The sequence below is a fragment of the Lissotriton vulgaris genome, chromosome 2_1 (assembly GCF_964263255.1).
Source record: "Lissotriton vulgaris chromosome 2_1, aLisVul1.2, whole genome shotgun sequence".
Lineage (NCBI taxonomy): Eukaryota > Metazoa > Chordata > Amphibia > Caudata > Salamandridae > Lissotriton > Lissotriton vulgaris.
Window position 1 is genome coordinate 332452429 of NC_141687.1, and position 23847 is coordinate 332476275.

General features: G+C 44.1%; 1 protein-coding gene across 3 annotated transcripts in view; it reads right to left on the minus strand.

The window, feature by feature from the left end:
- Positions 1-23847, minus strand: part of ABR (ABR activator of RhoGEF and GTPase) — a 1286060-nt gene that overhangs the window by 311378 nt on the left and 950835 nt on the right. For all 3 annotated transcript variants that reach the window (XM_086955070.1, XM_086955071.1, XM_086955072.1), the window contains exon 11: positions 9035-9157. In XM_086955070.1, the coding sequence (XP_086811196.1) occupies positions 9035-9157 (123 nt within the window). The remainder of the gene's footprint in view (positions 1-9034; positions 9158-23847) is intronic.

The window sequence follows — 23847 nt, forward strand, 5'->3', positions numbered from 1 at the left end:
GCTGATTCCTACTCCTATAATTTTAATGACTTGGCTGAGTTCATGTCCATCTCTTTCAGAATGCAGCGTTCCTTGCTGCATTTCTCAAATCTGTGCTTTACCGCCTCTGTTTCTTGCATTTTTTGTAAACGTCAGTCCTAGGGTCTCCTTTTCCTGATAGTATTCTTTAATATGTTTGCTTATGTTTGTTGCTTACATCCTTCAAAGCAGAAAGGGTCTCTTCAAAGTTACTGGTTCACAGCTATTAGGTTATGAGTTACCAAGAGCTGACAAAATCTTTTTCAACTGAACCCTCTCAACAGCAAAATATTCATTTCCTGCTGATCATTTTGAAAACTTCTACTTACAATTTTTTTTATATTTTGCTTCATTGAGTGAAACAAGATTTGAGGTATTGTTCTGTTTTGTGTTTCAGTAGGATTGGAACTCTCAATTGCAGTTTTTGCAAGCATAGGTTACTAGGGCAAATGGGGTGTTGCGCCTTTTACTCCTGATGTCCCAGGGCCCGACCTACTATGGATGCTGGGCAACTGGGCTACGTGCCCCTTCAGCATTTAACTCTCAGGAATAGCATGGTCTGAGCACTCCACAGTTTCCTCGGGGAGAAGGGGGCGGGGAGAAGGTGGATACAGGGGAGAGAACATAGGCTCACAACTCAAAATGTGTGTAGCAGCAGCAAGAACTCATTGTGCAGCCAAATACTCACTTTTATGAAAAAAGAAAAGTATTTTATTTCTAGTGCTTAAACACAAAGGAAAAAAATGATGACATTCTCAAACAACTATAAATGCGCCATGAGGTCAAGGCTTTGGTGTTTTGTTCAGTGCAGTGGCTGCTGCCACATACAAAAAGTGGTGGGCAGAGGGAGTAGGGTGAGGGGGAAACATGGGAGGGTGCACGGGAGGGGGTACTGGGTGGGGGGGGCCATAATAATAATACAAAAAAACATTTGAACTTACCTACTTCCCACCGCCTCTCACCTTGGTGCTGGTACTTCCTTGTCCCAGCAGACACTGACTACATCAAAATGAAACGATACTAAAATATCGTTTTATTTTTTTACATTGCGGAGGAGCAGTTCCCCGGGTCCCACTCCTGCCTTGCTTCTAGCGCTAGTGGATATTCCCCATTAATTTTAGGCAGCATTCAGGGTAAGCTCCATTAGTAGTCCAACACTCGAGTCAACTATGACTTGATTTTAATTTCAACAGTTTGCCAGTGCCGCACCTCTAACCAGTAGCAAGTTCTCCCCAGGCCGACTGGCCTAAAATCAATCTTACTTGCACCTCGCATGATCGGAGCGACCAGAGTTCATGAAGGCGCTGCATCCACAGCAGTTTGAGCAGCAGCAATTAATTCAGGGGAGTTTGCTGCACACAATCCTTGTGGGTTGCACTCAGTGGCTCTAGAGTCCATACATGCAGCCGTGCCTCTTCATTGATCGATGGTTCTCAGCGGCTCCTCTTTGCAGGGTAAGTCTCTTCTACCTCCCGCTTTTAGGAGAGGAGGGGGGAGTGGTGGAGTTCTGACCAGGTAACCTGACTTGTTGGTGCCGATGACCCCCCTCTGGCATGCAGGGTCATAGTATCCTCATGGGCTCCAGCCGATTGGCACAGTGAAATCTTTGGCAGTGGCCCCACAGGGCATGGTGATAAAAATGCACACATCCTGCCAACACAACCAATACTTTTCTTGCTTCTTGCATATTTTACAGTCATGATGCAAGCAGGAGCTGGCTACCTGGCTACAACACTAAAGCGAAAGGATTGGGAAAACATTTGATGCACACTACCGTACATGGCTATAGCCCTTTCGCATGGCAGTCTTCTAACAGCTGCCCTCTTGGCATACGGGGATGCTGCCACCCACTGCACATGGGCTTGCAAAGGGATTATACTCGACCGGGCTCCCCACTGGACCTCGCTCCCTCCAACGCTGTCCTCTTCATCACAGGGCACATTGGTCTAGACAAGCAGGTGGGATCTGGTGCCACATGGCAGGTGGTCTTGGATTCCCTAGGTGATGTCCCCTTACTCAGCAGGAAGACTAGCAGGCCTTGGTCTCTAGTGCTGGTCACAGGTAGAAATCTTGCAGAGCTTACCCTTCTCACACAGCCCATCTGGCTGCTTGGCAAATGACTAACATTAGGGTCATAAACTCCCCTTCTTATAGCCCATTTTCAGACACCAAATGTGATTTAGAGTGAGTCTTTAAAGGTTATGTTGGGGGTCTGCTTCTTTTGAAGTACCCACTCCTCCGCCCTCTTCTTCCTCTTGAAAGGATTCTGCCAAAGATGGTAGCCCCACTACACAGTCCACGGAAGTGACCAGAGTTAACACTTGGATGTCATCGATAGGTGCATCAAAAGGGTAGCCCAGGGCCTCAGCCTTACTCTTTAGCATTATGTTATCAGCCCCATCTCCTTCCTGATATGTGTCCAAACCACATGTGATCACTCACTGAATCAAACAGTACCCTTTGAAGTGGCTCTCCCCTCTCCAGGGTGTGTCCCAGCCAGCATACAGGAATGAAGCAATACACATCTGTTTTGGGGATCCCTCTACCTCCTCATCTTTCACCATGCAGGCTTAGGTCTCACAAAATGGAACCCAGGGCCCGCCATGTATTGCGCCACTCACAGGTACACATACACTCAGCAAATACATTTAACTGCACGTACTGCATCCTTTCTGTACTGTACCACTCATAGGCACACATATCAAGCACATGTATTTAACATGAACGCACTGCACTGTACTGCATTATCCGTGTATTGTACCCTTCCCAGACACACATACATCCAGCAAAGACACACCGCTCATGCATCGCACAGCAATATACAACAAACTTATGTAAGCCAAGGTTGAGTTAAGCACACAACAGCAGAATCTTTAAAATGGGTTAGCCTATAGGCCTCACTCCAGGGAACAGGTTAAAAAGGACTGGTTTACTCCTACTGACCACTACAAGTTATGCTGCCACCACCGCACTCGTGCTATTTAATTCCTAGTGAAGGCAGTAGCCTCTAACCGCTACGAGGGTAGCCCTTTGGGTGCCCTTCCCAGTCCCAACAAGGAGTGCTTAATCCCATCCACGCAGGGCTAATTCCCTCGCGGTGCGGAGGGTGGGGCGTATGCTGCACCGCGTGGTGCTCGTGACGAGCCCAGCTCGTCATGCTACACAGTGGAGCTGTGCTCATGATGAGCTGGACTCGTCACGACTCCGCCAACTCCTTTAGAATGCCCGAGAGGCGGGGAATTAGCTGCGCGTGGAAGGGACGCGGCAGTTATGACGAGCTCAGCTCGTCATGAGCACAGCTCCACTGTGCCTCATGACGAGCTTGGAAGGGGTTAATCTGTAATAGTATGAGCACTGGTGCCCCAAAGTTCTGCTCAGAAGCCTACCTCAAATAGGAGCACGCTGACTACCAGAGTTGTGTAGTCTTAAATCCACCTCATGCCTCTTCAAGTCACTACACAACACACACGGCTCCTTTTTCTCACTCTTGCAGGATCCTGCTTTCTCCCTTTGTAAACATTTTTCTGTCTCTCTCTCCTAGATCTTTCCCTTTTCATGGTCTTTCCCTCTCTTGCTCCCGGTAAATGTCTGATGAGGAAAAATAAGTGATGGTCCCCAAAAATGACTGCTGGTGGCCCCCGCCAGCAACCACAAGCTCAAAGTAAGCACTACCAATAAGTGACCTTTGTCACTGCGCACACACATGTGCAGTGTTCACCTACGACAACAAAAATCAGCATTAGGGATCCAGACATCAGTATAGCCGGGCACTCAAAGCAGGGTTGCACGTCCATTACCATGCAGAGGACTTTTCCTTCCAAACATCTGTGCTTCTGCTTGATGGTTTAAAGTAGACCTTTATGATGTGGCTCCTGCAGTGATGGCTTCACCCAGTATGATACTCCTGCAGTAATATCACATCAAAATATGATGTTACTCAGGAAGTACAGTATACAAACTGCTGTAGACACAATATTGGTAGCTCACACTGGTGTAACGGCTGCAATGGCACATCACATTGTAATGTCACCGAACTGCGAGCACGGCCACTCCCAGAGTGATGTTGCTATTGTGAGGTTAGTACCAATGCCAGTGGAAGAAAACTCAGTTCTCCAGTGATGCAGCTACCCAGTACATACTACTACTACAAAAGGGGCAGCTCTCAGTAACATCTGCCTGCAGCAACCACAGTAAGTTTGGTTTCATGTGTGTTACCCCTCCAATAAGAGCAAATTGTGGGATGATGCCACTGAAAGCTCACAGGCTGACGAGACTGCAGCAAGGCCAGCTCTCTCAGTGTGATATTACTGCAGTAGGAGTTCTCGTTGGCTAGATGTGCAGCAGTCTTTACAAACCCAGCAGGGCACACCTATAGTAAAGGAAGGTTCTACCAATGTCACTGCACGGAGGGTAGTGCTGACCGTGATGTCACTGCAATAAGGGTAGCACCCAGTGTGATATTAGTGCAGTAAGGGTGGCACCCTGTGTGAAGTCACTGGACTTAGGGTAGAACCTAGTGTCACGATGTTGCAACAAGAGAACCTACAGAAGCAATGTTAATGAAACAAGGCTCATCAGAGAGCATCGACTGTAAAATGGTCTTTTGAGGGCAAGGGACAAGCAGACCAGCAGCACTTCAGTGCGGAATCCACAAGTAAGAGCTATGCTGCAAATACGAAAGAGTCCTTTGAGGCGCCTGAATCAGGCAGAGTCTACCCTCTGCAAAGCAGTATAATGATGCTGATACACATGTGGAGAGCTTCCATCAGGTGAACAAGCATTGTTTACGGCCCAGACAGCCAGTTTTTTCCACCGGGCATTTCCCTGGTGGGATGTAGCCTCTGGAGGCTGGTTTTTAGGGAAGGAGGAAGAGGACTGGTCTACTCCCACGGACCACTACAAGTTATGCTGCCACCACAGCGCTCGTGCTATTTAATTCCAGGTAAAGGCAGAAGCCTCTAACCACCATGAGGGTAGCACTTTGGGTGCCCTTCCCAGTCCCAACACGCAGTGCTTAATTTGTAATAGCATGAGCACTGGTGCCCAAAGTTCTGCTCAAAAGCCTGCCTCAAATAGCAGCACGCTGAATACCAGGGCCGTGTATCCTTGAATCCAGCTCATCCCTCTGTCACCTTCTCCAGGTTTCCTGGGAAATTACAGCACGCGCCAGGTGCTTCAGGAGAGCGAGAAAGCAAAGAGATGAGAGCGCAAGGTGGAAAGGAGCAGGGCTGCGTTTGAGTCTTAGTGTGGCCTGGTTGTTTAGATGCATCAACAATTTTTCAACAAAATGGAAGAGAAAGATATTTAACTTTCAGGACGAGCCATGGACATTTGGTGTCCATGCACATTGAAGGTTACTATTTGATGTGACGCTGATGGCTGTTATCACATTTAACTTTGTCTAAAATTATATCAGTGCTGGTTATTAGAGTTGGGGAAAGATTTTACTACAGTTGTTTGGTATCGAGGGGTCTGAGGGGATCAGATTAGTTGCTGTTTTCTTCTCAGAAGCCAATTCAGGCCAGGTGAGCTGTGTGGAGAGATCTCTCGGGGAGAGGTGGGAATAGGCAGAGGTGAGCTCCAAGAAGTGTGATTAATTACGTGTTAGTGGCCGCAAGGCCTCCAGTTTGTTCCTGAATTCCAATTGTTTTAATTAGGTCCATGATTGCTTTGGGCATGGAACAGGTACAGAGAACGGAGCATTATCCTTATATGACAACACATAGAGTTATCAACCGTAGGACTAAAGAAACAGTTTCATCCCTAATTAAACAAGCATTGGCAAAGGCAACATGGCTTGTTTTAATAATGTGGTACCCGAGCTGCAATGTTTGTAAAGTTGTTTTAAAAAAAATAGTATAAGAAAAAAACATTTCGACATACGGAAGGGAAGCAAACATTTTATGGTACCTCAAAATTATACATTCGATTTAATGTTTTAAATTGTAGTTAATGGCATGTTTTTTTTTTCCAAATAATTTTCACTCAGGAAACACCAACGAACAAGGAAGTGTCAGAATGTAAAGGGAAATGATTTACAGATGTATACCTGTGATGTCACTTCCGGTATTGATGGATCCTGGGAAATCCCAAAATTTGAGGTGGACGCTGCGAAATGTCTTCTGCTTGCCTGGTTTCTTCTTTTAAAGATGACTTTGCTGGAAAACGCAGTGATATCACTTCCTGTAGAAACTGTTTCTGGGAAATGCAGTGCTGCCACCTCCAGTAGAATTAGATGCTGGGAAATTCGAAGGTGGAGTCCTGTTGAGATGGATGCTGCCTCTTTTAAAGATGGCTTTAGCAGGAAACCAGTCTTGTAGAGGTGGGTACTAAGTAATCTAGGGCTAGACGCACAAAGCATTTTTTCAGCAGTAAACGGTCGAATTTTGCAGAATAGGGCAACTTGCGAATGGGAAAATAATTTTTTGGGGTGTACAAAGTACAAATAGTGATTTGATAACTTGTTACCGAATTGCAATTTGGGTTTTGCGATTCGGTATTTGGAAGGAGCGTGTGTAGGGCGTCCTTTCCTAATACCGAATTGTAATGGTACGTAGAAAAGTTTTGCAACTGAAATGCAGTCGCAAAACATCTCAATTTACTGCCATTTGAAAAATGGTGGTAACCCATTTGCAACTAGGTAACACTTCCCCTTTGAGAATGGTTGGCAAAATAATTTTTAAGAGCACGCAGTGGTCCCAAGGACCACTGCCGACTCTTAAAAACGGAAACTTCAAAGTGATATATTTTTTCCTTTTTAAACGCATCCTGTTTCCCCGAAGGAAAACAGGCTGCGTTTTTTAACAAAAAAAAAAAAAAAAAAGGATTGCCTTATTTAAAAACAAACACAGACCTGGTGGTCTGCTGACCCTAGCAGGCCACCATCCCGGTGATGGTAGCGAATCATGGCGAGCCGCAAATTGTGACCTACCTCATTAATATTCATGAGGTAGGTCTATTATGACCGACTAAGAATCGCCAATGAAACTCAAAAGAGTTTCCTACATTAGGAATAGCGATTTCCTAATTGCGATTCACAAAGAATCACAATTAGGAACGTGCCATTCCTAATCTTTGCACATATAAGCCACAGAGATGGCTTCCTGTTGAGATGGATGCTCGGAAATGAAGTATGTCTGATTCTTTTTAAGATGGTTTTGGCAGGAAGCCTATATATGTGCTATAATAATTTCAGATTTGACTATTTTACGATATATGTACTTAACTGTTTTGTTTCTTATGTAAACAATGACTGGGGGTGGGGGGGCGTCTACTGGAGAAATGTAAAACTTTTGAAAAGCAAACAAAAAACTATACCTTTGAGGGTCAGAATGAAAATGAAGTAATAGAAATGTCCAGCAGAGGGCTCTGTCAGCTAACAATGCTACCTCTAGTATTGGGAGTTACTGTACAGTGAAATAGAGTGTAGGGTTTTGTACGGAATACAAGTCTTGAACCAACAAATGGTGACCCAAGACTTTTGTTGGATGAAAAAGGTGCAAACGCCAGTGCGTTATGAAAGACAATATCTGCACTTCAATAACAACAAGCTAAAGAGCTGTGAGAGTTTGGTGAAAACTGTGCAGGAAATAAAAAGTAGTGATATTTTTATGCAGATATTCAGTGCTTTAAATGGAACTATAAAATTGCAGGCACTTGCTGTTTAGAGTTCCCTCTTGCTCCTGACGTGCCGGTACTCCCCCATTAAATGTATTGCAGCAGTGCTGAGAAATGCTGGTACTCTCCCTTTCAAATTAAAGAAGTGCAGGTACTCCGTATCGGACTCTAGCTTTTATTTCCTGCAGTTTTTACCAATAGGTTCACAGCTCCTTAGCTTGTTAATGTTGAATTGCACATATTGATTGTCATAACGCATTGGCGTTTGCATTTTTTTTAACCCAACAAAAGTCCTGGATCTCAACTTGTCGGGTCAAAACTTCACCCCGGCACCTGGCCCCAGGCTCATAGTGCTGACCCAGTGTGAGGGCTCATGCGCCTCCTCCCGTGCATCTAAGAGTTCCCCTGCGAAGTGACATCCGGGACGCACATGCCTCTGTGTTACCCACTGCACTGGTTCCCCAGGGCTGCGCTGCCAAGTCAATATGGTGTAACGGTCAGAGCTGCCGACTCTGGCGTATCGGCGTCTGCTCAACACACTGTGATTCTGGGCAAAACACTTAATCTGTGCCTAAAATGAATGTGTCCGTCTGTGATGTAACTGGTGCTCCTGTAAAAGCGCCCCAATACCTTCGGGTCGAGTTTGCACTATATAAAACTGCAAAAGAAAAAAAACATGATGGCTCATGTGACTTCGCTCTCTCTGTTCTTTCGTCTATTTCTCCAGAGCTGGGAGAGCCTCTGCCTCTTCACCAAGAAGTGCAACCGCTGCTTCTCACCCAATGCAGAAAGAAAGAGGACGCCTGCTCCAAGGCACAGTCACCAAACGCGATCTGCCTAGACCCTGTGTGTGCTTCCCCCATCCAAGGACAGAGTAAGAAACACTGTTGCTGAAAAAACAAACACTGGGTTTTGAGCGAAGTGTTCACACTTGACATTTTATCCTTCCACTAAGGCGCCCAGACCCGGATACAGTACAGAACTAGTACAGTAGTTGAAAAGTAACCACTGACGTCTACGTATGGTTGTTATAATTGTCCTAAGACTTTCCTGAAGTTACGAAGCATTGCCTACGGACATTGTTACTGTTACACACACTTGCCCGCCACACTTTTCAGCAACTTGCTGAAATCCCTGCACTAGTTAAAGAGAGCTCCCCGGAGGAATCACAGCTCGTTAATAACCACATTTGAATGAAGGTATCTTAATTTCCCGAAGATCATTCATGCCCCACATTTTAATTCATGCCTAGGGTCTCAAATCCAGGTCAGACTTTAAAAATAACAAATTCAAAGGGAGACACAGCTTCACATTTGGAGTTAGACCACAGTGGCTCTGCAGAGACAGACCTTCACAGTCGAAGAGCACGGGCCCTCCTGGGGGGATCTACACGTCTTACCTTTCCATTCTTGCTGTGGACCCGGAAAGGAATGGTGGGCGAGTTCATCAGCAGCCAGGACTCGCTCTCGAACATCTTCTTCTTCATGCGGTCAATGGCTCGACTCTGTCCCTTGCTCGCTTTCTGCTCAAGGAGACAACACAATGCACTGTGAGTAATAAAAACGAATATCCCCCATAGATGCGCGCGCGCCCCGGTTTCATTCTTAAGTATTTTTGTCTGGAAAACAAGGTGTAGTTTTAAAAACATGAAACACACCACTAGAGCAACTTCCTGTCCGGGTCCCCTCACATAGGGGCAATGTATCACCAAGATGGAGTCCAGGAAAGGAACAGGAAGGGTGGCCTTTCTGGTGATGCTACCTGACCTGAAATTGTTCAGGAGGCGTACGACACTTGACAAAATAGGTGGAGCGTATATCTTTCTGGCATGTACCTCTTCACTTTGGTTTCAAGCAGTATATGCCTCCTAAATGTTCCTCCTATACAAAGAAGGAATGTCTTATTGGCTTTAGGAGCAGGAGGATATGTCAAATAATCATGAGCTGATGTTCTCGATGCTTGAGTATTAGAAAGGGATTCAAACACAGACCTCTTCAGTGGAGCAGGATAAGCCAGAAAGTAGGGGCCTGAACAGAGGTTACTGAAGGAGAGTTGAGAACTAATGCTTATAGGTTGAGGCTATGAAAGGAGCTCTGGGTGGAGGTGGCTGCATCAGGGGCGCATGCATTGAAGGAAATAAAATGGAAAGATAATAGCAGGCTTTGTGAACTTCCACGCGTGGAAAACATGAAAAACACAAGGGGGAAGGGCCCAGGTGGTAAACAATCAGGCTTAATGGAGAGGTGCAGTAAGAAGTAGAGAGGATAACATACGAAGAGCCAATTCTGATGCAATAACAGCCTCGGGAAGCAATCAAAGTAAATGGGAAGCTCGAAGAGGGAACTGAAAGAGTGAGCAGATCTGACGCTGCAAGCGAGCAAACCCACACCACGTAGCGTACTATGAGGTGTTAGGAGACAACAGGCAGCCAAGAAGATTTCAAACGTCTAGTTAAAAATAGCTTAAAAAAGTACGTGAGAAGGCACCCCACATGTGGTTTCGGCACACTTTGAAAAAGGGTATTTTGAAAAAGAGTGTCAGGTCGGCTTTTATTTCTTTTAAAAAATGTTTGCACTTTGTTCACTTGTTTTTTTTTCACACAGCCATATTGGCCACTCCAGAGGACTACTGTACAGTCACAAAAGTAGCAATCACCTAGGGCCCAATCTACAGAACTCAAAAATTATTTTCTGAATACAAATTCCCCATCCGGTTTTAGAGACAGGACTGGTGGTATATTATATTGTTAAGGTGGATTGGTGGATTTGTTTGGTATGGAAAAGTAGGCATTTCTGTGTGGGCACCAAGCAGACGATGCTAAACACGCAAAAACTCGTAAGTGGCATGTATTCATAGTTCCGCCCCAGTAATGCACATACATTTAATCACGTGATAGGCAGATGCAAGGGCATTACAAGAGCGTGACAGCATAATACCTCAATGTTTAAGTGGGGTTCAGAGAAAATACTTTTTCCAAAGAAAAAAAAATATGTTCTCTGTGAATGAAAAAAAAGGTTTACCTGTCGAGGATCAGAGTTGTCCTGCACAGTCCAATTAAGACACCCTGCTCCCCATTCTCTTATTCTCACTGGTCCAATATGTTTCATTATGCAGGAAAGTAATGTGTCCTTAGGTGGGCACCCTTTTACTTCTATGTAACTGTAACTGGAAGGTGCTCATCAGGGTTTAGTAGTGATGAGAGTTGCCACCTTCCCCATTCCCTGCCATTTTGCACCCCCCCCCCCCTGCAAATGTAGACGGAAAAGAGCAAATGTAGGAGTCTGGTTAGAAATTACATAAACGTATACACTTCAATGGAGCACAAAGGAACCTCTTGCTCATTTTCCCTGGATCAAGTCAGTCTAGCAGGTTAGTTTGTAACCTTAGAGAAGCAACACCTGAAGAAGAGACTGTGGACAAAGGTGAGATCCCAGCTGCACAGCAACATAAAGAGATGTGCTGTATGCCTACCCCCGCATCCTGCGATCTACTCAGCCAAAAGATTCAGAAACATCCGATCCTTGGGCGGAGGACAGGCTTCAATTTACAAAAAGAAATCGACAGTTCAGCTTGGTATCTTGTTGACATGGAGGCATGTCACACCTGAAAGAAATACATTTTTGAGTCATTGGCTCCCTCAAACTTTAGACCAACTTGAATTGGTTCGGCCTGTTGGCTGATGTCCAACTATCATCGGTTACGGAAATAAAACTTGGCGCTCTGGCATATTTACATTTGGAAGAACTATAGACACCTGCACAGAGAACAACAGAGCAGTGACAGGGACTTCAGCCGCCTTCCCTCGAGGGACAGAGGATACACTCAGAGGAAGAAAATATTGCCTGCCACGTTGAGCCAAGATCAGTCATTTACAGTGCTGCTACGTGGAATGAACCTAAGATTGCCATGATTAGAGTGCTTGGACCATAGACCAGCTTGATCTAACACTGTAAGCGGTACAGACTCAAGTGTTATCCACTAAGTACCTCCGCATTCCACTGCTACATCTTATAGTTACCTGTGTAAGTGGTGTAGAGCTGAGCATGAGAACCTGAGTACCTTTACACCTGCGCTTGTCCCCCAGATTCACAGTACTGACTGCGTGTGAGGGCTCATGCGTCTCCTCCCCTGGAAACTGACTTTCAGGGCGCAGATGCCTCCATGTTCGCCACTACACTAGTTGTCCCAGACATGCGCTGTCGAGTCAACCATGAAGGAGTACAGAACTAGTTACAGTAGTTGAAGAGTTACCATTTACATTTTCTTAGGATTGTTATAATTGCCCTAAGACTTCCCTGAAGACACTAGGCATTTAAATGCACCATTAGCACTCATTAGCGTTACCCTTCCCATAAGTGCTGGACAACCGGACTATAAAGCCATGTCACAGGCAGCCCCTTGTAGAGCCTGGAGTAAAGTGGATAAAACTGCCCTTCGAACTAAACTGGTTTGTTCCGTCCCCCTAAGTTCGGCCAATGTGGATAATGCATATCCGATGCCAATAGAGTAGCGGTTCCTATCAAGTATATCTCTGGTAACTGGGCGGCGCCATCCGCACCCTGGTTCTCGGATCTTCTTCGCAATGAGAAACAGAAGTGCCGCTGTATGGAACGGCGTTGGCGTCTGAACTACTATGATTCCGACAAACAGATTTACAGGACTACCCTTAGGTCTTATAAAGCATTAGTAATCACAGAGAAAAGCAAATACTTTAAAGCCCAGATTGACTCAGCAAAATACTCTTCCAAAGAGCTGTTTGCAGTTATAAACAAATTAACGGTCCCCAAGGCTCTAAATAAACTGGGCAGTCAACAGTTTGTGGATGACATGGTGTCCAATTTTAAAACCTAAGTACTGGATATTGTCCGCAATTTTAAAGACGGCCTGGGAGCTCAGCCGGCTCCTAGCACGCAGGTGACAGCTGCCGGCATGAGCAGATTCTTAGAGTTTTCCCCTGTGTCAACTGATACAGTGAGCCACTATATTTTGGGCTCTAAATCTGGCTCTCCTTTGGACCCCTGCTCGTCAGCTTTTTTGATGGCGCTGGCAGACCTGGTGAGTCCCGTGTTGGCAGACATCTTCAACAAGATGTTTTCCTCAGGAAGCTTTCCCACTACTTGGAAGGAGACCTCCGTTCTCCCGCTTCTTAAGAAACCCTCCTTATATGCATCTATGACATCAAACTATCGCCCCATTGCACACCTTCCTCTTCCAGCCAAAATTGTGGACAAAATTATGAACATCCAATTGACCCAGTTTATTGATGACAATGGGTTGCTGGACCACTCTCAGTTCGGCTTCCGCAAGGAACACAGTACCGAGACAGCACTCAAAGGTGACCGAAGAAATTAGAGCAGTCATGGACGGTGGAGGTACTGCGGCATTACTCTTACTTGACCTATACGCCGCGTTTGACACTGTTGATCATACTCTCCTGACCCACCGATTAAAAACTTTAGGTGTGAATGGCATGGCGTTGGCCCTGCTTGCCTCCTTTTTGCAGGAGAGGAGATCAAGGTGTCACTCGACGGATTTAATTTGGAACCCTATGTGCTGCCTTGTGGGGTTCCGCAGGGAAGCTCGTTGAGCCCACTGTTGTTCAATGTCTATGTCATGGAACACGCATCACTGGTCAGGGATTACGGCTTCTCATTAACATCGTACGCAGATGACTCGCAGATTGTGGTTGCAGCTCATAAGAAACAGAGCTCCCCTGCGGTGCAGTTTTATAACTGCATGGCCGCCATTAACATCTGGATGAGCAGTCACGGCCTTAAATTAAACTCTGAGAAGACGGAAGTGTTGATTTTTGGCAATTTGCAACCTTCCTGGAGTAATCTCTGGTGGCCCGTGGAAATGGGCCTCCCGCCCATCCCTACGGCAAAGACAAAAAATCTGGGCATTTTGATAGACAACAGGCTGACGTTTATCCCTCAAACAAATGCCATTGTGTCTGCCTCTCACGTCCTGATAAAAACATTCAGGAAGGTACTTCCCTATATCCCGGAGGAAACCAGGAAAGTGGTCATCACCTCCATGATACAGTCTAAGTTGGATTATTGCAATGGGCTTTATTTGAATGCCCAGACGCAGTGCCTGAGAAAACTTCAGGCTGTCCAAAACTCGGCGGCCTGCCTTTTGCTGAGCCTACCCCGGCATAAATCCATCTCAGAAGAGATTCGGAAGCTACATTGGCTTCCAGTGATGCAGCGGATCAAATTTAAGGCGCTCTGTGTGGCCTTCAAAGCTCTGACACAAAAGGGTCCGCTGATCATGGGGGAGCTCTTTGCGTGGTACCAGCCAGGCAGATCACTTCGTTCCTCAGGTGCAAAACTTCTAAAAGTGCCGAAAATTCAGACTTTGCATTGGGGAGGACGGAGTTTCCAGCACGGCACTTCTAAGCTGTGGAATCTGCAGCCACCAGAAATTAGGAAGGCCAGCTCTCTTATGAGCTTTAGAAAAAATCTTAAAACCTGGTTGTTTCAGTGAGGGGTGTTGGTTGGGGTTCTGCTCATGGTTTTAGCGCCGAGACACCATTTTTGGTATTTGTGCGCTTTATAAATTTCATTATTATCATTATCATGTATAAATTCTTATTATTTCTTGAGAAACAAGAAGACTGATAGGCAACATATATATTGCACTATACAAGCGCAAGCTGAACTTGATGTGCGACCCAACGCCGCCTACCAAAGGTAAGCCTAGACTTTTCACACTCACATCCCAACGGAAGTCACGGCCTACAGAGGAGGTATTTGGTGAATAATATGATATCAGCTGTAGTGCACCTTTCCTCTGGTTCTAGAGACAACAGAAATACTCGTCACAAGGATTGCTGATTACTCCCAAATCCACCAGGCACTGGAGAATAGGCATGCAATGTGCCAATGCACATTTATGAATGCATAATTACACCTCTGGCGGAAATTATGCAAATATAAATTTTACATATTTGAGCCATTTAGGAAATCTAATACTTTTCTCGAGTATTCCTGGGCACTCTGTAAATCACCTGGAGGTACAAATGTAGGGGAACCCCTCTGGGAGTAGAACGTTTTCTGTGGGCTATGTGAATCAGGCCTTTCGCGAATCATTGGGCATAATTCAACTGGCTAAAAACTACCTTAAAAGAAAAAAACAGTATTGACTTCGGTAGCAGTTTTAAGGCACTGGCCAAACCATATAGAAGCAACAAATATTTGAGGCGTTATAGATGAAAATGCACTAATACAATAGGTTCAAATCTGAACTCACCAAGAAAAGTTATGTTTTAAAGAATTTGTAATAGAAGGTTAATGACGATCAAAATATTAGATAAGGTTAAGATTTACAATGCGGGACACATTTTCAGCTACAAGAGATGCTGCTTTCAATAATAAATAGGATCTTAAAGACATAAGTTTACATTACCGTTGTCTATGGGAAAGCCTGGGAGTACCATACTAGGCAAAGAGTAAGCAAGCGAGTGTTGGGGAAAAGAGGAAGAAAGAGGGTTGAGTACAGGAGGAGGCAGAAGAGGATTAGAGTGGGTTTTTTAAAATGGGGGTGATGCCACAGTTTTTGCTCCTTCTTTGAATGGGAATTACCAGGAGCACAGATGTGCAGAAGGCGGCGGCGCATCTCCGAGTTACCTGTGAACAGTGAAGAGGTGGGAGGAGGACTCGAAAAGTCAGACTTTCTCTCTTTCAGAAAGAACAGATGTCGCATTCTCGATACCTAAGGCTTGCCCCATAAAATCCTTGTGCTGCTCGGGTGAGTAGCCACCGTTCCAATACCAACTCATCACTCACACAGGGCCTGAACTAAGAGCCAAGCTTTTCTAGTGCTTAGTGTCATTGGGAACACTTGGCTGAACCTCTCCAAGACTGTGTCCTTCAAAATCCTGAAAATACCCGGCAAAATACCACTAGGTCCAAGTCAGGGAGCTCCAGTCATAACACTCTTTTCTGGCCATTGTTATCCAGCAGAGAAGCCACTGGTCTGCTAATCTTTTCCCCTTCTACTCCAAAATAGAGTTGCATGGAAGGCTTTCAGGATCACCACCTCTCTATCCTCTCCAAGCTGACGCAGTCAGAGTCATGGACACTCTCCCATCGCCACAACAAGTCTGGACGCCTTTCTTGACGGGGACTCTGACGCTGACGCCCTATTATAGGTGCAGCGGTCGTGACTCTTGCTCGGCATAGGTCTTATATGGACTGACGCTCAATACTGGGGATACGGAGGGCTTATTATTGGTTACCCCACCATCATTTTTAGTGAGATACTCGGACGCAATTTGTCGCCTATTTACACTTAGCTTTGTGAAATTGGACATTGACGATTTGATTAGGTTTCCCCCACTTAGCCAACAGTGCAGCTCAAGGGGCGTTTTAGGATTTTACTAAGAATCCTTCTTACTCTAAATACTTGGGACGTTTACAATTGGTCCTTCAATTTCCTTCGACTTTATGATTGTCGCCGTTTCGTAAAAAATACTGTTGCCCTGACGAAGTTGCCATGGCTAAAAGGGAACGAAACGCGTTGGCTGTGCCTTTGCTTACAGAAAAACATCCTGAATAAAGAAGAAGATACTTTCAAAATATTCTCTCTATTGACTTCATTCAAGTGCACCTTCCTCTTTGGTTTTTTTAAGTCTGGAGTACACACGGTCACCTTGGACCTCAGCTCGGCTCGTTACTCTTCCAGCAACATACAGGTTGCCACAGATCCAGATCAGCCTGCTGCTCTCTGTCTCTTTCCAGGTGATGCAGGGGCCATCTCGGTTTACACTCCACCTCTACAGTCTCAGAGGTCACGTGGAGGCTTTGTTCACATCCAGGTTTTTATGATTACACGACACCGAGAATTACACGAAGATTTCCTTGGCACTAGAACAATGTGGCTGTCTGGGGCATGTATGTGCCCATCTGCTCAGTTTTGTATTGCTTTCACATTCATTAGTGTACACTTAGCATCTTAATAAGAAACTATGTACATCAGAAACAAAGGTGTTACATTAAGAGTACATCAATAACAACAAAGGTTATGGCTCTTAAGCAGCAAGGCTGAGCACTATTAAACCAACAACCACAAAGAATGGCCAATGCTGCTATTGTAATTATTAGCAATAATGTTTAGTTTGTAGATTTAGTAGTTTGTGTGTGTAATAGTATTTCTTTTATGAGTATGGAAGGTATTAATGTGGAACAAGTGGTGTGGTGAGAATGGTGAGAACTGTTTAATACAAGTAGAATTTTCTTTGCTGTATTTTGTCCAATATATATATATGTTTGTACAGTATTTGTGTGTACAGTGTTGGTGTATTGTTTATGTTGAGAAATTTGAAAAAATCAGTTTGATGTATAAATAAAAGCTACTAATGAGTTTAAAGGTGAATTGATGGCTGGCCCGCGCATCTTTCTAAACTAAATTAGAATAAGTAGCAGCATTGGCAATTCTTTGTGGTTGTTGGCATTAAGAGTACAACAGCTGATGGATACGCAAACCAAGGAGGTGAAGCTGATAGGGCGTGGGTGAAGTACACGGATAGACTTGTAGAAGTAAGCAATATTAATGTCCGCCTAGATGGAAGGAAGTGTCAGTATTTCAATGAATAGCCACATGTTATGGGATTGCCGATGAATTCTTGCAGGGGGTCCTCATGCAGCAGCACGTGGTAATCACGGAGAATCTTTGTGATTATTGAGAAGGTAAAAGAGAGATCGCCTCTCCTGTACAAACATGTTTCAAGGGCATCTGGCAAAAGAGTGAGAAGTTCCTGAACCAGGAAACAGTGATAGAAGGCTCGGGGTTTTATGGAAAAATACCACAATTGTTTATGATTAAAAGTAAATTGGAAGTAGGACTGTCTCTTATATTTAACCATACGTGTTTCATGCCAGCACTTTCGACAGGGCCAATATTTCGTAATTAAATCACAAATCATCAATTATTGTAATAATAACCAGCTAAGATAAGAAAATTAACAAGGAATATGAAGTTCTTCTGCTTGTTGACTTCCCCAGGAGCCAAGGACAATGGATGGTTCACACTTGAAACTGATAAGGATACCAAAGCTCGAGAACTACAAACAATGGGGAGGAACAACCCTGAGAACCATATAAGGTCCCTTCTATAGACACTTCATGTGGTGGTAGCGATGATGGTGGTGGCATGGTCAAGTAACAACTTATGACAGACCAAATATCAGTATAGGCAAAATATATCAAGGCCCTGTTTGTCACTTAAAACTGCAAAATTTGCAAATACAATGCAATCCACATAATCTGAAATGTGTATATTGGGATGGAGAACAGGGCTTTGCATATTTAACTTTCAAGCTCAAAGTGTATGAAAACATACGAGTGTCCTTCATGCACCTCGCACACATGGGAACAATCTGAAATGTGAATTATCTCACGGGGTTGCCTAAAAATCAGAAGAAATATTTGGATGCATGATGATTTTGAGGCAGAATTTTAGGAGCAGCAGAGACATTTAATACATAAGAAAGCACCGGGAAAACAGAAGATTCACATAATATATCCTAAATCAAGAAGATGGTTTCATATTGGTAGCAAAGAAACAAAAGAAATGACCACACTAAAGAGACAGGCAGCTCAGTACACCTCCCAGCAAAATTCAGTAATGAAGGCAATTATATTAGTAGTGAATTTAGAAATAATAGAAAGATTCTCAACCGGATCGCACAGACTTAATGAAAAAACTCGGTTGAAGAGTCACATCAAATTGCCATCTTTTAAGAGTTATTTGTTATCTGGCTTTTTTTTAAACCCTGCCCAAACATAAATTAACTAGCTATCAGAGCTCTAAAAAGGGTTCAAATCACACTCATTTGCAATGAAAACAAACTGTTTGATTCTAAAACCTGAATAAGAAATGAGCATCTGTACCAGCTTTGAATAGTAATATAACTTCAAGGCAGACGAGTAGTTGACAGTCACACTCCAAACTTACAAAGGCATTTAATATGTTTGAAGATATCTATTGCTTATGAGTGTAAGTGCGGCAGCCTTTCTAAGCAATACATTTCCGTAGGGCATCTCTGTGTTAGCTGCGGAAATGCAGGCTTATATGAAGATATCTAGTACTAGGTGCCTACATTGCACAACATAACAAAAATATTAACACCAATCCTGCTTTACAATATTTGAGGGCATTTTAATATCCCTCCTCACATACTGTAAAACAGGAGTGACATGTTGCAATCTAACTTCCAGCACAATTCCGGTAGCAGCACTCTTGAGGGCGCAGCTAGAGGCAGAAAACAAGGGAAGTCATTTTGGAATGACAGACAGAGGAGTATAGTAATAGATGGAACAATCCTAAACGCGAACAAGCCATTTTTATAATACGGATGACCTGTGCCAAGCTGAGACTGCGACATGACGCACAGCAACGGAAGCAACTGAAGGGCTCTTTTTCAGGAGGGTAGAAAGTGCCCACAGACCAATATGGTGATGCAGCCCATCACTACCATGCGCACTGCTCTATCTTCTTCAAATGCTACAGCCAAAGTGGAAAGATTTAAACAATTATTTGTTTTAAAGTGGAGGTGAATCCTTAGTTATGACCTGGGAAAGACTGACTAAGTTATGTTTATTCTGATTCACCCAAAGGAAATTAGCTGAGGATAAATTAATAAATGTTAATAAGTGAATTTTACGAGGAAAAAAGAGTGAGACAGAAATAGCAATCTTTTTAATTGCTTTAATCTCTAAATAAAAATAAATCTATTTAAATGAAGGTCATCACGCTAATTGCAATTATCTTCTCTGTGAGAAAAGAACCTCGGCTGACTTAATGCTACGGGGCTCTTTCGATCGACGTCTACAACTCCTGCTGCTCTTTCATGCTCTGCATAATCTCACCCACTTGGGAACCAAACAAAGATCAGCCAGAGGGATTTACATCCCATTTTACTGACTTTCTGGCCAGATGCCAAAGAGACTAAGGCAAGGTGTTATTCTCGGGATGTTGTCTTAAGAGTCATGCCCAGCCATGAGGTCTCCTACGCCAGCTGAAATCCTCACAGCATGGATAGTTAAGACCCGTGATTCTTTCAGGCCTTCTTTAGTGTACAGGCAGGGACTGGAACATATACTCAATATTATCGTGCATGTTGCACACCTACTTAGAGACCCTGATAAATTTGTAGCTCTCACCATCAGCTTCTAGCCACCTGACTTTGATAATCGGGAAGGGCAGTCACCATAGAACCCTTTTCCAAAAAAGTAATCAGAGTAGACTGCCAGGTATTTTCTCAAAATTCTGTAGATCTTAAGGCATCATCTTGAGATGCCCATGGTAGTAATTCAATGCTTCTTTATTAACCAGGAATCCCAGATAACAGGAATGCAATGATTAGGAATGACAGTGTAGCATTCACAACTCTCCTTTGGTAGTTGTGGTCGACCCTCGGCTATGAGAGGTGCTTGGAAAGTCGATACCAGACGCAAAGTAGCACAGTTAACAAACACAAACAATATAAGTCAATGATCAGTTTGGAATATTCTTTTTCATAAAAATACATAAGGATCGACAGAGAAATCTGAAGTCACAAACCCAAATAGTTCAAATGCTATATCCGAAAACACAAAACCCATGGGCGTGATTGCAATCCCTAAAGCCTAGAACTCTCATGGAAACCAAAGTCCCCAAATTAGTCTATGGGCAATGTTTTCAATCTATACTAACTGGGGCTTACGTGGTAAGAAATGAGCAACTGGCATCCAACGGGTAAACATTACCCGATGAACATTACGCACCATGCACACCACCGAGATATCCCAGGTTTTGAAAATTCTATTTTCTGGGAGTATGGGGGAAGGCAAGAAGTGATTTTTTGTTTTTTTGGTCCCCCTTGGCTTCTGTTAGCAAAATATAAACTTTGTTGAATAAACTAGATAAATTCAAGAATGTATTTTGTGATGTTTGTTTGATTTCTTCATACTATTAACAGGTATTTCCCTAGCACTGAGGTTCAGAGTTCCAGTCAGTATGTAGTTAGTGGTAGCAAAATGGTCTATCATCACCACTTTCATCTGTTATGTCAGATTTCCAGGTGCAACTACAGTGTCTGGCATCTTGTGGTTTGAGTTTGGGTCATTGAGCAGGCCAAGTGAAGGGTTTTCTTATTACTTCCCCAGTACACAGTCCGATTGATCAGTGCTAAAGTGAGCCCCTTCTGCCAGAGCAAACTTTCAGCAAAGGATAGGAAATCTTATATTTTAAGAGTTTGTTTTGCACAACTATGCATACACACGTTTGCACCAGAATTACCCATGCCAGAGTTTCACAGAGCCATTAGGTCTAAATAATCTTTCCTGCACACCTTAGCATACACCCGCAGCAGGAGTAGAGTATGAAAGGGGTATCAGAAGGAAGGGCCATGTGCCCTAGCACATGAACCATGCAAGAACCAGGAACAGGGACTGTGCCGTGGACTTCTGAAGGGGATCCTGGGGTTATGCTCACGAGAAGGCTTGGTTTCTACTACTGGGTTAGAATTCTCTGAGGTTGATGGTGAATGTAGCCTGTTTTGGCATACCTTGCTGGGCCATGTGCAAATTGCACATTTCATTATCTTAGTCGTTATGAACCTTGGCTCCACTATCCTGTGCATAGGTCACAACTATGACTCTCAGGATCATAGGGCAAGCTGGCGTAGAAACATACCCCCAGATGCATCAAAGTTATGTTTTGCGAGTCCTTAATAGCGAATTTTAAGGAATCGCTATTAAAGACTCGCAAAACGGGATGCATGTAGGAATTGCAATATTATTTGCGATTCCTACTGATTCATTATTTGCGATTTGCTAATTGCGAATCGCAAATAAGGAATGTCTTTCCCATTCATTCCTATGGGCCTAAAGGTCATTAGCGCAATTAGCGAATCGCAAATGTGCCGCAATTTAAAGAGTGCCAGGGTGTCCATGGACACCCTGTTGCACCCCTGAAATGGTAATGTTCACTGGTGTTGCGCACAAACATGTCCCAAGGACATGTGTGTGTGTAATATACAACTTAGAAAAATGCACTAAAGTGCATATTTCTAAGTTTTTGCTTTTTAACACGTAGTTTGGATTCGCTGTAAATAGCGACCCCAGATTGCGATTTCGCAATCTTGGAATGGTTCATGCATTGCATTTAAGGAATCGCAAATTGCGATTCCTTAAATGCAATCGCAATTTGAGAACTCACAATTATTTGCGAATTCTTAAATTGCGAGTGCATGAACCCTTGATGCATCTCAAATGCCATTTTTGCGGGCGCAAGCGGACGAATTTTGCGACTCGCACCGTTTGCGCTCGCTAAAATGCTTGATGCATCTACCTGATACTTGTCTGTGTTCAGCTTGTTAGTCTCCAAAGTGTCTTGGTTTAACTATTAATCAGGTAGCATTGCAGTTGTCAGGCTGTCTGGACAGATTGCTTTGTGCCGGCTGAGACTTTCTGGTTTGACTTGGCACATCTAGGGAGATACATATGTCCAGGGGCAGAGCTTTACTTCGCTGCACCACATATCCTGTTTCACTTTTTAAGGCCTTTGATCAGTCACTCATGTATACAGGTTGGTTCTCAGTCCTGGCTGGAGGGGTTCAGTACTTGTACTGATATTGACTGTAGCATACTTGTGCAGTTCAAGTGGTATTGGGCATTACTCAAAGTTTCAGGTCTTTGACCAGCGAGGACATAGGGCGTTCTGTGGGCATTCTCCCTGGCAGGATTATGGGAAAGACGTGCATTGGGCCCATCAAGTCCACAAATTGTCAGGTGAAAAACAAACCCCCCATATAAAGACAATGGGGACTTGGGTAGAGAGGGAAGCATGCCCACAGATTACATGTCCTACTCACAAAGAGGTGAGACACATAACTGCAGCTTTTAATCTCTCTACCAGAAAACACATTGAGTCTTATATCACCGCGGATTAAAGTAGAGGCACTGTAAGGTGAACAATGCTGGTTTACTCAGTGTGGGAGGAACACCTCACCCTTTATCGATAGACACTTGCTTTCTCCCAAGACTGCAGCCACCAGTAAGGTGATCTTGCCACGCAAGGCTTGGGATAGTTGAAAAACATTGTTTTCCTTCTTTGAATAATGTGCAGGTTTTGCAGGGTACAGCATGGCATAGTCTATGCTCATCTGTTGGAGGCACTTTTTGGCTGGGAGAAAAGCTCATCTTGCCTTCTGGACAGCTTTAGTGAAGTCAGGATAGACGGAAATATTGGCGCCTTCATAGTTAACGTTTTTGAGCTCACAGGACCAACCGAAGGACAATGTCCGGGTCAATGTAGTTGTGAACTCGCGCTACGATTGCACCAATGAGTTTTCCCAAATGGTGTAGGGTTTTAATATGTCCAGTGGAGTCATCCTAGGGGTCTGATAAGAGTTTTTCCCAACCGTCCAGGCGTTCAGTAGCTCTGTCCATGTGATGCTGCAGTACATCCACATGGGAAGTGAGCATGTTGATTTTCTTGTCAGTGATCTGCAGGGTGCTTTGCATGTGTTGAATAAGTGAGTGGCTGTGAGAGGAACTTCCTCACCATCTGGAGGGGTGGAAGGATCAACATCTGTATAGATCTTTCTTGCAGATGTTTGGGCCTAAAAAAGGAAATATTGGATTGCAAGTTGTCCATTTTAAATGCCAAGGGGTTCTCAGCTGCAGAATTTCTTTTTAGTAGTCCATGAAGGCCCATCACTACGCCCAGATTTGCTCAAAGTAACATGTCAGCAAGAATAGGTGAGCCTCAGCCGCCTGAAGTCTTAGTTTAGGGTGGTTGTTAGTCAATAGTTTCAGCATATGTATGGAGGGAGGAAATGAAGGCTCACCCGTTGTGGGGTATAAGTTGTGGGATCACTCCTATCCCCACCTGGCCCCTTGGTTCAGTGTCCCCCTGCAATACACGATGCACCAGCTCCTCTAAAGTCACATTTGTCAACATCAGCTGAGCCATCTCCATTTCACCATGCCCAGGACGCAATAGCCTGTCTGCAGTCTACCGGGTCACATACAACATGTTGTATGAGATATTCCTGGATAGTTAAGGATTTTTTTCTCCTCCTATTTTAAGGAATTTATTGTTATTTGAAAAAATAAGTTATTTTGATGTTAAAAAAAAAAAAGAAAAACGTGTTTGATAATTATAAATTTGAAATAAAGAAAGTGGGGAGAAATAATATGCAGGTATCGTGCGTTTATGGCT